General features: G+C 42.3%; 1 protein-coding gene across 11 annotated transcripts in view; it reads left to right on the top strand.

Moving 5' to 3' along the window:
• Nucleotides 1-13,824, top strand: part of PLEKHA7 (pleckstrin homology domain containing A7) — a 256,560-nt gene that overhangs the window by 130,625 nt on the left and 112,111 nt on the right. For 3 of the 11 annotated variants that reach the window (XM_072619567.1, XM_072619557.1, XM_072619560.1), the window contains exon 1: nt 4,856-11,825. The exons of 6 other annotated variants lie outside the window; for them this stretch is intronic. In XM_072619567.1, the coding sequence (XP_072475668.1) occupies nt 11,581-11,825 (245 nt within the window). In that variant the 5' untranslated portion in view covers nt 4,856-11,580. Of the gene's footprint in view, nt 1-4,855; nt 11,826-13,824 lie in introns of those variants that run through there. 2 more of the 11 variants (XM_072619559.1, XM_072619561.1) reach the window with 2 other exon arrangements.

Below are 13,824 nucleotides of genomic sequence, written 5' to 3'. Positions count from 1 at the left end.
CATATACACAGGTAAATAAAGGTGATGTAATTGGAGGGAGTACTAAAAACAGGAGAATAGGATCAGCAGGTGGCTGCTCACCTGAGCTTTGGAGGAAGTGAAAGATTCTGGGAGGTGGAAATAAAGACGAACCACTTTCCAAGTAAGGGGGCTGGCTCAAATTTGGTTGGGAAAATGTTTCAATTTATAAAAAATGTCACTTATTTAGCAAAATGAATACAGCAGCTTATCATGAGAATAATACATTATGATCAGGTAGGATTCATAACAGGAATGCAGGGCTGGTTCAATATTGGGAAAACTATTAGCATTATCAATCACATCAACAACAAAATTAACAGAAACCACATGATTATCTCAATAGATGCAGAAAAAGCTTTTGACAAAATATAATACCCATTCCTATTAAAAACGCTGGAGAACATAGGAATAAAGGGAACTTTTCACAAAGTAATAAGTAGTATCTACCTAAAACCTTCAGCAAGCATTATATGCAATAGAGAGAAGCTATATGCATTTCCAGTAAGATCAGAGATGAAAAAAGGGTGTCCATTATCACCACTACTGTTCAATATGGTACTAGAAATGTGAGCTGTAGCAATTAGACAAGATAAAAAAATTGAAGGAATAAGAATAGGCAAAGAAGAAACTAAGTTATCATCTTTGCATATGATAGGATGATATACTTAGAGAATCCCAGAGATTCAAGTAAAAAACTACTTGAAATAATAAACAACTTTGGCAAAGTTGCAGGTTACAAAATAAACCCACACAAATCTTCTGCATTCCTATATATTAGTAACGAAGTCCAACAGCAAGAGATAGAAAGAGAAATCCCATTTAAAGCTAGGGTAGACACTATAAAATATTTGAAAGTTTATCTGCCAAAACAAACCCAGGGACTATAACACAATTATAAGACACTTCACACAAATAAAATCAGACCTAAGTAAGTGGAAAAACATCAGTTGCTTGTGGGTAGGCCGAGCCAATATAATAAAAATGACAATTCTACCTAAATTAATTTACTTATTTAGTGCCATAACAATTAAACTATCAGATAATTATTTTCTAGAGCTGGATAAAATAATACCAAAATTCATCTGGGACAACAAAAGGTCCAGAATATCAAAGGGACTAATGAAAAGAAATGCTAGGGAAGGTGGCCTAGTGCTATCAGATCTCAAATTGTATTACAAAGCAGCAATTACCAAAACCACTTAGTACTGGCTAAGAAACAGAAGGGTAGACAAGTGGAATATTGTAGGTACTCAAGACACAGTAGGCAATGAATGTAGCAATCTACATAGCAATCTCCTGTTTGATAAACCCAAGGACCCCAGCTTCTGGGATAAGAACCCACTGTTTGACAAAAATTGCTGGGAAAACTGCATAACAGTGTGGTGGAAACTAGGCATAGACCCATGCCTGACATTGTACACAAGAATAAAGTCCAAATGGATACATGATCTAGGTATAAAGGTTGATACTATGGACAAATTGGAGGAGCAAGGAATAGTGTATTTATCAGGTTTATGGAGAAGGGAAGAATTTTTGACTAAAGAAGAGATAGAAAGCATTATGAAGTGCAAGATGGATAATTTTGATTACATTAAACAGAAAAGTTTTTGCACAGCCAAGCCCAATGCAACCAAAATTCGGAGGGATGTAGTATATTGGGAAAGAAGTTTCACAGCTAATCTCAAGGACAAAGGCTTCATTTCTAGAATATATAGAGAATATATAGAGAACTGAGTCAAATGTACAACAATATAAGTCATTCCCTGATTGATAGATGGTCAAAGGATATAAACAGGCAATTTTCAGAGGAAGAAATTAAAGAAATCTATAATCATATGAAAAAATGCTCTAAAGCACATTTGATTAGAGAGATGCAAATCAAAACAACTCTGAGGTACCACATCACACCTATCAGATTGGCAAACATGACAGAACAGGAAGATGATAAATGTTGGAGAGGATGTGGGAGAGTTGGAACACTAATTCATTGTTGGTGGAACTGTGAGCTCATCCAACAATTCTGGAGAGCAGTTTGGAACTATGCCCAAAGGGCTACAAAAATGTCCATACCCTTTGACCCAGAAATACCACTTCTAGGACTGTATCCCCAAGAGATCATAAAAATGGGAAAGGGTCCCACATGTACAAAAATATTTATAGTAGCACTCTTTGTAGTGACCAAAAATTGGAAATCAAGAGGATGCCCATCAATTGGGAAATGGCTGAATAAATTATGATATATGAATGTAATGGAATACTATTGTGCTATAATAAATGATGAACAAGAAGACTTCAGAGAGGCCTGGAAAGACATGATCTGATGCTGAGTGAAAGGAGCAGAATCAGGAGAACCTTGTGCACAGCAACGACCACAGTGTGATATCCCAACAGCCAGAAAACAATGAATAGTCCCATTTAAAATATCTATTTTCTTCCTTATGAGAAAGAAGGAAGCTTTTGGGTGGTTGTCATGGTTACATGTGAAGGACAGTTTGAAATTAGGGAGTGATTGCAGCCTGGCAATAAGCAGTTATCATCTTTCCCCCAAGAGAGGTGGGCACATTTCCTTAATCATCTTTTAAAGTCATGTTTGGACCAAATATTTTGGTCGGTGAGTGCTAGCTGAGCCTCTCTGGGTTGCAGTCACACTTAGAGTAATAAAGGCTGCGTTCTTATTTCTAATTGTTTTTGTGTCCCTGCAGTGGAATAGCATATGTGATTTGATCATGAAAACTAGGGGAAGTAATTAGAAACTACCAGCCGCTCGCAGGGCAGCATTGCCAACTTGCTGGGCCCCTCAGTATCTCACCAACCTTCCTTTCCTGCCACCTCCTTCTTCCCCCACCACTCATGAATGCACATGCTTTTCTGGAGTGAGGCATCTTTCTTTAGCGATCTCAGCAGGGTATCTCATTTAAAACAGCACTTTCTTAATGTGTGGTGACTTTAAGTCATGCCACTCATAGCTAGCCTTTCTTTCCTCCCTCCAAAGAGCTTGGAGAGAGCCATTTCAGCATGGAAGCAAGAGCTGTGGATTGTTTTTTTTTCCTATTTGCAATAAGGTTATAGCATGCTTTTTAACCTAACTGTAAGGAAGGGGTTATAACTAGGGTGAAACAACCAGAACTTTGTTCCAAGGTGTTGAAATTTAGAGGGCACTGACAGCACTTTTCTCTTTCAGTAGTCAGAAAAAACTGAGCTTATCACCAATTTAGCAAGAGGAGCTAGTTATAAATAGGAAATGCCTTCATGCTGCTTGCCTTCAGTGTATTTTATGGTAGTTGGCCTGGGCAGTAGAGTTACCAGTTATTCCTCTGTCTACTTGCCAGTGTTATGGAAGATGTATAAAGTGACAGTTGTAAGATTCTTTATTTTTGGTGAGGATACCTAAGTGCCTTTTCCAGATGAGGATGGGGATGGGTGGGACTGGACCTGTGATTTCACATATAGAGGGAATTCTTGGTGAACAACTTTTACCGGTGCAGATTGTCACCTTCTCTGCAATTTTTTACTTTTAAGGAGTTGCCTATGGTAAGTTGAGTGACTTATCCAGTATCACACAGTTAGGATGTGTTGGATTGGAACCTAATTGTACCTGAATTTGAGACCAGCTCTTTATCCACTGTGCCAGTGTTGTCTCTAGGCAGATGATATTGTATTATTACATGATTCCTCAGAACACTATGAACTATTCATGGTGAAATCCAGTCAAGTGAAAGAGATCGGACTAATAATCATTCACACTAGAAAAACAAAGTGGATGAAACACACTCAGATCTGTCTGTCTGTCTATCCATCTGTCCATCCATCCATCTGTCTATTTATATATCTATGTATCTATCCATGCATGCATCCATCCATCCATCCACCCATCCATCCATTTCTCAAAGAGGACCATGACATCAGGAAGAAGATGCCATGACTTGCAAGTGAATTGGATTTAAGTGAGGGAGGGCTATGCAGAGTCACCAGCCTCACTTTCTCCTCCAGAGCCATCTGGCTGCAGCGTCCAGATATAATTCAGGACGACTGGAGAGGGCCCAGCTGTCACTTTTCTACTCAACACACTGAGAGAAAAAATAAGCATTTATTAAATACTTACGATGTGCTGTCACTGTGCTAACCTTCAGCATATAAACACAAGCAAGGAAAAGACAGTCCTCACCCTCAAAGAGCTTATATTCTAATGAGGGGGAAGATAATCCACAAAAGGGAGCTGAAAAGGGTCAGGGAGAGGAAGAACAAAGGTGCCATATTGGAAGTGTGGTTTTGAAGTCCGCTATACTCTATTGCTACTTTAGAAAAGTCATCCAGAGAGATGGTGAGCTGGGTCCAGGACTGAGTAGGAATAAGAGATCAGATTGGAGCTCATTTGGGAATGTGCGCACAGAATGCTGGTGACTCTAAACCACTTCTTGCTGCAGAAGGCTGGCTCTTTTAGACAGCATCCTCCCACTGGTGTCTTATGGCTATGAATTCTGAAATCCCAATCTCTCTCTGTCTCTCTCCCTTCCCTCTCTCCCCTATTTCCTTCTCTTTCTTTCTCTCCCTTTCTCCTTCTGTCTCTCTCTTCTATCTCTCTCTGTCTCCCTCCCTCTCTTTCTCTCTTTCTCCTCTTTCCTTCTTTCTTTCTCTCCCGCTTTCTTTCTCTTTCTCTTCCCCCTCTCTTCTCTTTCATTCCCTTTATCTCTCTACCTCCCTGATTCCTTTCTCCTCATCTTTCTTTCACCCTGCCTTTCTCTCTGTCTCTTCCTCCTTTCCTTTTTTCTTCTCTCTGTTGCTCTTTCTTCCCTCCCTCCCTCTCCATAATTGTAAGTAACTCAATGGATGATGGAAAGACTCGCGGTGGGCCACAAGGGGTCACAGAGATTCACCTGTGAAAAATGGCATATAGGCTCTGCTTGAGGGACATGGGCTAATCATATAATGAAAACCAGTAGGCAATAGATAGGAAGCCTGATTCTGCTGGCATCTGGATTTGGAGCAGAGGACCAGAGGAAGGTTTCCTGTACATTCAGTCAGGCAAGAGTAACGCAGGAGGAGAAGAGGCAAATAGCTTGCAGTCTATCAGCAGAGGGGATATTCACATGGATGAAATCACAGATCCACCCAAACACCAGAGGAACAAGCTCTATTTATGTACAAGGTGAAGTTGCCAAGTCACTCTCCTGTATCTTCCCCTATTGGATTCCTCCAGCAGTTCTGGGGGTTGGATATGCCAAATGTTAATATCCCTACTTTTCAGATGAGAAAACTGAAAGTCATAAAGTATATTAAACTTACCCTTCTGTGCCCCATTGCTTCTCCAATTCTCATTTTGAGGAGAGAACCCACATGTTCAAGGGGTAACTCAGAGGACCTGGTTACTCAAGGGTCTTTCATCAGTCCACAGCAGCATTTTCCCCTAGTGCAATGAGTCCACATCCCTGGAAGTTGCTCCCTCCCTCTGGTGGCTGCTTTCTGTCTTGCTGTGAATCTGTGGCATCCCCTTTAGATTATCTATCTTGTTCATACACACATGTTTCATACTGTTGCCCTCATTTTAGACTGAGATTTGCAAAGCACTTTATCTTTGTTACATTAGTTGATCCTTACAACAACTCTGGGAGGTAGATATCATTATTATCCTCATTCTGTAGATTAGGAAACTGAGGCAGACTGAAGTGAAGTGACTTGCCGAGGTTTACCCAGATTGAAGCAGGATTTGAACTCAGGTCTTTCTGACTCCAAATCTAGTATTCTATGTATGATGTCACCTTACTTTCCACTGCCTTTTGTGCTAACTTTCTACAGAGCAGAGCTCCCCCCTGAGGAATTAGACATCAGAACATCAGATCTGAGAAAGATTGTATTTCACCCCTGCCATTTTATAGGGTTCCCCACCTCCTTAGTCAAACAGGTGGAATGAGTTTCTCTATGATGCTCAGCCAGTGGGGTTTGATGTCTGTTGATGGTAATGCCTGGCCTGTGCTTGGGTTCAGAAACCTTTGCACATAAAGAATGAAATATCCCTTTTCTCCCTACCACTCCCCAACGCCCACACCTTCTTTGGCCTTTTATGAGGCTGTGGTTCACTGGATGAAGAGGTGTGTGTGTGTTGGAAGACGGCATTTCCCAACACCACAGATGGAGGTTGCTCACTACCAGTGAAGGATTATCTGGAGCCCTGCCCCATCATTTCCTTGCTGCAGAGTTCTGAAGTTGGGGAAATGGACCAGGAGCCTGAAGACCAGAGCCTAAGCCGAGATTCAGTCAGTGATAAAGAACGTCGGGCATCCCAGGGTGGGGAGTTGTGTTAGTACAACAGCTCTGGGTTGGCCTGGCCACTATCACCTTCCCTGAGAGTGTCTCATTTCCTTGGTTAAGATCACACAGAGGTTACTAGGTTAATTCTGGTCATGTCCTGGAAATGGATGAATCTAGTGATTGAGAATACGTGTCTTTGCCTGGTTCACACGTCTGCTTAACATAACACTGTTTTAGACTCACAGAATAAACTGCTCAGTCAAGCTATGTTGGCACTTGCCTCAGTTTCCCCATATGTAAAATGAAGATAGTATTTTCCAAACTATTCGACAGAAGTAGTGTTTTGAGGAAAACACTTTGGATGTTGCAATGCTAGAAATACAAACTGCTAATATGATTGAAATGACAAGAGATGGTCTTATTCATCTTGTTGAGTGCAACAATGATAAGCATGGCCAGGGAGCAGCACAGACAGCCCTTAGGGTGGGGGTAGGGACAGCATCTCCTTCTAGAATGGGGCCAGTGGCCCTCTTGTCTCTCCCTCCACCCCCAATTCTTTTTCTGTTTTTCTTTTTTTGAAAAAGTGGCATTGTGCCTCAACTCCTCGTGGCTTCCCCCTGCTGCTATTGGCCTACTCAACCCCTTGATTTTTGCAATGATGGGTTGCTGCAGTGGCCTGGTTTTTTAGAAATAAAGGCTTGAATGTCAAGATTTATATGGGTCACTCCAAGCTGTGCACTCCTGCTACTGAGCTTGTGAAGCAAATTCTTTGCCTCAGCTTGACTTCTGGTGAAGCCTTGTTGTGGCAGAGAAGCTTCTGGTTGGCTATGTCAGCCTTGGAAAATTAAATCAAGACGTCACCACCCCAAGAGCAAGACAGTGAGGCAGGGCAGTTGATAGAATGTGGGATTTGGTGTCAGGAACACCCAAGTTCAAATTCTGCTTCCAGTGTTTACTAGCTAGGTGACCTTTAAACCTCCCTGAGCCTTAGTTTTCTCATCTGTAAAATGGGGAAAAATAATAGCCCCTACCTCCCAGAATTGTTTTGAGGATGGAATGAGTTAACGATGCTCTGCAAACCTTGAAGTGCTAGATAAATGCTAGATTATTACTATTATTGACAATAGCAACAAAAGTGTGACCATCCCACCATCAGGAGCCCAATCTGGTGACACCAGTAATCTGATTATTTTAGGATCCTAGAATATACACTATGAAACACACTATAGACATTTAAGATCTAGCTTTGAGTCCCAGAGAGGGGATGAATCTTGTTTTCTAGAGATAAAGTGTGGTTCACCTTAGGTAGGAAAGGAGAGGGTTCCAAGGCAGCATTAGTTTCACTTGTCTCCGGATAGAATCAATAGCTATCAACAATATATTTTGGTTTGCCTGCTCTGAGTGTGCACAATTGCCATGCGCCCTTAACCAACCCAGAGGCAGGGCTTACTTATGCATGTTCTGATTTCTGGAAGGGAAAGGAAACTGTGACAATATTAATCCAGTTTGGTACCTCAGTTGGGCAATGACTGGATGGCCTTTCACATATGTGTTGGTTAAGAAGATAGTCATTCACAAGTAACGAGCAACTCAGCCCTTTTGTTCATCTTTGACAAGACTTAGAGATTAGAGTGTTCTATGCAAAATCCGGAGATTAGGGTGCTAGGTGTACCCTCCCTGTACACATTCACCACTCTGATACACGGTGGCACCCAAGGGGTGATGTCATGCCATCCCTGTACCTTAGGTAAGAAAGAATATTTATGGGCTTTTAAAATAGTAGCAACTTTCCTTTTGGATGTTCACTAGCTATGTCCTCATTGTAGGCACTCAACACGGCCATCAGTCAGTCAATAAACTTTTATTGAGTGCCTACTGTGTGCCAGGCACTGGGCTAAGTGGAGACCCCAGTGTTAGAGCAATCCTGTGGTGTTCCAACAAGGATCATCTGTAAGCTTCTTTTTCTGAAGCCTCTAGTTTAAAATCAGGATTTTATAGCAAAGTATGTGGTCTTTCTCTATGTTACGTACTGACCCATGTTCTTTTGTATCCAAGCTTTTCTTTCCTTTTTTTCCCTTAAATAGTTTTTTATTTTTTTCTCCGCAATTATATATCAAGAAAATTTTTAGCATCCATTTTTACAAGATTTTGAGTTCCAGATTTTTCTCCCTCCATCTCTTCTTTCCCCTCTTCTGTATCCAAGCTTTCCACCTGGAACTTCTCTTTCCAGAAGATGGATTTGGCTGCTTCTAGTGTATCTTAGCACCTGAGACACCCTAGGATCTTTAGGGGTACTACTGGTAAAAGCTGCACCCAGAATGCTCCTGGTCAAAGGAATTTGTAGTGAGAAATGGCTTGGAGTCAGTAGAAACTGGGTTCAATTCCACCTTTGGCTCTTATTAGGCATGTATTTGTCAGCCTCTCTGAACCTTAGGGTTGGATGAGATGGTCTCTGGGCTCACTTTAGGTCTAAATCTATGATCCTATGACACCCCATCCCTCTCTCAGCCCCTCCCATGCTGATCCCCAGAGAGATTATGGAGGAACATCAAATTCTTCCAAGATGTTGTCAGGAAGAAAAGCTCTTGCCACATTTCATGCCAACGAGATCTAGTAGGTTCTTGCCCTTGCTCAGTGAGCCTTTATCAAGGATGGCTCTCCTTAGGGCTTGGGAAAAACCTCTTTGAAATCAGCAGGCTTGGTGTTTGACTTGGCAGGCTTTTTGAAGAGGTGGTGGGGTGTATTCTCTTGGACTGATTGCTCATCTTGAAATGATCTGCCTCTAATGCTCACTCAAGCTAGGGTTGAATCTGGGGCACTGTGGTTCAGATGACCCATTGGGCACCAGGGAAGCTTCCCTTGGTCCCTCTGTAGCGTCTCTATCACTCACTTTCCTATCAGTAATTCAGTTCAGCAGACACTTAGTGAGAGCATGTACCATGTGCAGGGTGGGCATGGACAGATGAGGATGTCACGGTCTTTGTCCTAGAGGATTTTACACCTGGGACAGGAGCATTAGACATGACCACCAATAAAAATGATTCAAAGTCAAGTGTGAAAAGTATATGAGAGTTCAAAGTCCTGAGCATCCCTATTTGATCATGGGAAGCAAGGAGGCACGTTATTCCTTGGCCTGACATTGTATTCCTTTGGTCAAGCCTATCTTGGAAACACACGGCTGGAAGCTTTACCTGCTAGTCTCATGTCTTGTCTCTAACCAAGAACTCAAACAGCGTCAGAAACTAAGAGCCAGAGGCCAGTTAGAAGACTGCTGCCATGGGGTTCCCTCCTGTGCCCTTTTCCTCATTACTAATCCCTGTTCTGCCTTTAGCTGGTAATTAAGTTGTTAGTTGATGCCAAGTCCTCTTGCTCCTTTCCCCACCCCTGGCCCCACTACAAGAGAGTGAATAAACAGACAATTGGTGCCTCTGATGGGCTGCTGATCCCTGGCTGAAGAGTTAGAATAAACCAACTCACAACATAGCTCTGTCCTTTGGAAGTTTACATTTTGAATGTCCTCAAAACTAAGGAAAGTTATGTCTTTTCCAATAGCACTTAGTTACTACACTAACTGAATTGTGATCAGCTGAAGTGCATCTATACTCAGACTGTTTTTGCGAGTCATTCTGTGCCCAGAACATCCCAGAACATACAATTTAGGAACGTCATATATGGGGGACCATTTTCTGTCTCTGAGTTTTGAGTCTGAACAGCCTTTCTTTTTCTTTTTAAAAATTTTTTTATTTTGTTAAATATTTCCCAATTAACATTCATTTAAAAAAAAATCTCGAGTTCCAGATTCCTTATCTATATTCCCTATCACCTATCCTTCACCCCTTGAGGAGGCAAGCAAAATATCGCTCATACAGGTGAAGTCATGCAGAATACATTACCATATTAGTCATGTTGCAAAAGAACACATACACACACACATGCACAAACCAAGAAAAATATAGAAAATGAAAAAAGTACGCTTCAGCCTACACTAAGAGTTCATCAGTTCTTTCTCTGGAGATGGAGAGCATTTTTCATCACGAGTGCTTTGGAACTGTCTAAGATCGTTGTCACTCACGGTTGATCATCAATGATACAGTATATCTTACTGTTTACAATGTTCTCTTTCTGCTCACTTCACTTTGTATCAGTTTATAGAAGATTAAACAGCTTTTCTTGCCACCTGACAATATAGTGGCTTCATACAAGGCTTAACTCCAGTGAAAAGTGGAATCTGAAATCCTTTCCTTAATCCTTCCTTATCTCCCTAGGTGGGCTGAAGCAGATCACTGCTCCCTGCCTCAGTTTCCCTTTCTATAGTGGGAATCCTAAAGTTTTTCTTCTACTTCCCAAGAATGCTGTATGAATGAAAGAAATAGAATCAATCGAGCAGCAAGTATTTGTTATATACTTACCATCTGATGGGCATCCATGCTAGATCCTGGGGATACAGAGACACAAATAACTGTCTGGGGCAGCTAGGTGGCATAGTGGTTAGGGTACCAGTCTTGGAGACAGGAGAACCTGAGTTCAAATATGACCTCAGACATTCACTAGCTCTCTGACTCTGGATGAGTCACTTAACCCCGATTGCTTCCCCCCCTCAAAAAATCAAACAGTCCCTGCCTTCAAGGAACTTATATTTGACAAGGGGAAACAATATGTATATATATAAGTATACCTACCGTTTCTACAAGGTAATTTGGGGAGGAAAGATGCCATCATTTGGTGTGGATCAAAAGGCTTCATGGAGAAGGTGGCATTCAACTGGGTCTGAAGAAAATCAGAGAAAGAGGTAAGGAGGAGGTACCTTCCAAACCCAGAGAACAGTTTATGCAAAAGTGAAGAGATGGGAGACAGAGAAGGTGTGAAGAAGGTGTGGGTTGGACCATAAGAGGGCAGAGGGAGTTATATACCCAGAATATTGCTGGAAAGGTAGTATAGAGCCAGGGTGTGAAGGTCTTTAAGTGTGGGCAGAGGAGTCTGTGTCTGACCTTGGATTAGGGCTGGTTTATCCCTGGGAGGGAGCTCAGGGAGCCCGCTATAGAGATGGTAGCATCAGAACCTTACTGATCAGCCAGTTCAACCTCTCACTTCCACAAATAGGAGACTGAGGCTCAGGAGAGCTAGGTAACTGGCTTAAGGACCCTTCATTGCCCATTATCAGAGCTGAGATTCAAACCCAGAGCTCCTCGCTGTGTGCCATTTTCACCTCACAGGTCCTCAGCCACAGCTCTCCTGGGTCTGTGACTCAGAGCAGTAACTCTGCCAAAAATCAGCTAGAAGAGAGAGGAGGGGACACGGTGAAGAGGAGGAGGAATGAATGAGCAGGGAAGGAGGGTTGGAACACCGTGGGAGGCGGGAGCTCAGAAACTGAGACAGAGAGGAGTCCGGGAGAGAGGGAGGGAGAAAGAAGCAGCTCAGGTGCTGGCCGGTAGGGCTAACGGACACTGTGGGAGCCGGAGGCAGGCCAGGACGCCTCCACCTGAAACTGGCATCGTTGGTTCAGGGTGGTGCCCCAGCTGCAGCAAAGACCCGGACTCCGGCAATGGAGCCAGAGCAGAGTGAGTCCCATCCATCCCTCCTCTCCCTCTGCTCCCCTTTGGCAGTGAGGCTTAGGGAGAAAATCTAAGCAGGAACCCATTTACAGAACTATCTACTGCAAGGGAGGCTGGAAGCACGGGAGAGGCATTTCTGGGGTAGCCGCTCCTGTTTAAAAAAGCCAAAGTAAGAAACCACAAGTTAGTTGGGGAAAGGTTGGCCTCCTAATCGGTGCCTGACTTACCTAGAGGCAGGTGAAACCCGAGCAGAGACTTCTTTTGCTTTTGGTTTGGTTTTCTCATTCTGATTCGTGACCTGGTAGAAGACATTCTTTTGGGATCAATCTTAGCTAGAATGTCTGAGGGGAGTCACCTTAGAATATTTGTTTGAAGTGTCCTCACAATGAGGAATGTCTGGTTTGGGAGGGAGCTTAGAACAAGAGTATCAGGTCTGGACGGTTCTTAGACCATAGGCAGAGTAGATGAGTGGAAAGGGTTCTGGAGTCCGAGAGCCTGGCTGCAGAGCTGAACTCTGGCTGCCCATCTTAATTTTTTGGTGGCTTCAGTTGTCTCTTCTGTGAAACGAGGGGCTTGGACTAACTGATCTTTAAGGGCCTTTCAAGGTTTGAATCTATATATAGTCCAGTCCCTTCCTTTTTGCTGAAAAGGAATCTGGTTTGTTTTAGATCAGTAGTAGTTGTTGAGTTTTTTCATTCATGCCTGACTCTCTGTCACCCCATTTGGGGTTTCTTGGCAGAGATGCTGGAATGGTTTGCCATTTCCTTCTTCAACTCATTTTTCAGATGAAGAATTGAGGCAAACAGGGTTAAATGACTTGCCCAGGGTCACACAGCTAGTGATTTGCCATTTCCTTCTCTAACTCATTTTATAGATGAGGAACTGAGGCAAGCAGGGTTAAGTGACTTGTCCAGGGTCACACAGCCAGTAAAATATCTGTGATCATATTAGAACTTAAGTCTTTCTACATCCAGAGCTGGTTCTCTTGGATCCACTGAACCAACCTAGCTGCCCTAGATCAGTAGTGTCAAAGGACAGATAGAAACAGGGGCCACTGATCCATCCATGAGGGATCCCTGTGGGGTGTATATTGACTTAATTTCAAAATCTGTCACATAGGTTTTATTGTGTTTTTATTTATTTTATTATATTTTAATTTTGTTAAATATTTCCTGATTACATTTTAGTCTGGGTCTGGGGATAGCACTCAGAAATGTTGCCTGCCAGTGGAATGTTTGACACCTCTGTTTTAGAGCCTTGAACAGGTACATGACACTTTCAGAGGCTGAGTAGTTTACCCTGATACTTTTTAAGGTTCTGGAGAACAGCAACTCGGACTTTTCATTTCATTGCCTCCCATAAATGTGTGGTAGTGGAAATGGGCTTGGATGTAGAGACAGAGACCCTGAGTTCCAATCCAGTTCTGCTACTTATTACGTTTGTGACCTTGAAGAAGTCACTTAACCCTTTCAGGGCCTCAGTTTCCTCAACTGTAAAATAAATGAGGTGATTAGATTAGATCAGGAGTTATCAGCGTGTGAATTTCAGGGTATCCTGGAATATGGATAGGGAAAAAATTACACCCTTATTTCAGTATAATGTTTCCTTTGTAATTCTATGTATTTTGTTTTCTCCTTTTAAAATATTATTCTGAGAAGCATTCCATAGGGTTCCCCAAACTGCCCAAGGAGTTCATGATGCAAAAAAGAAACCCCCTAGACTAGCTGATCTCTTCAAGTCTCTTTCAATTCTAAAATCTTATTTCTTGAGGGTGGTGGTCACTACTGTTCCGGAGCTAATTTTTGGTAGCCCTACTTCCCCTGTAATGATGCTTTACGAATCTTAAAACTGGTGATGTTGGTTTCAGTTTGACTTAGCCTTACTTAGCCCTGTAGGTGAGTTCTTGGACATTTAAATAAGAACTTAATTTTATGATGTCATAACTTGCCCAGAAGAAAATGATTCTTTGGGTTCTGGGGCCAATATAGGACTTTGTATCTGGAGA

The sequence above is a fragment of the Notamacropus eugenii genome, chromosome 6 (assembly GCF_028372415.1).
Source record: "Notamacropus eugenii isolate mMacEug1 chromosome 6, mMacEug1.pri_v2, whole genome shotgun sequence".
Taxonomy (NCBI): domain Eukaryota; kingdom Metazoa; phylum Chordata; class Mammalia; order Diprotodontia; family Macropodidae; genus Notamacropus; species Notamacropus eugenii.
The sequence above is the reverse complement of the archived record's forward strand: the minus strand, read 5'-3'. Positions and strand labels throughout refer to the sequence as shown.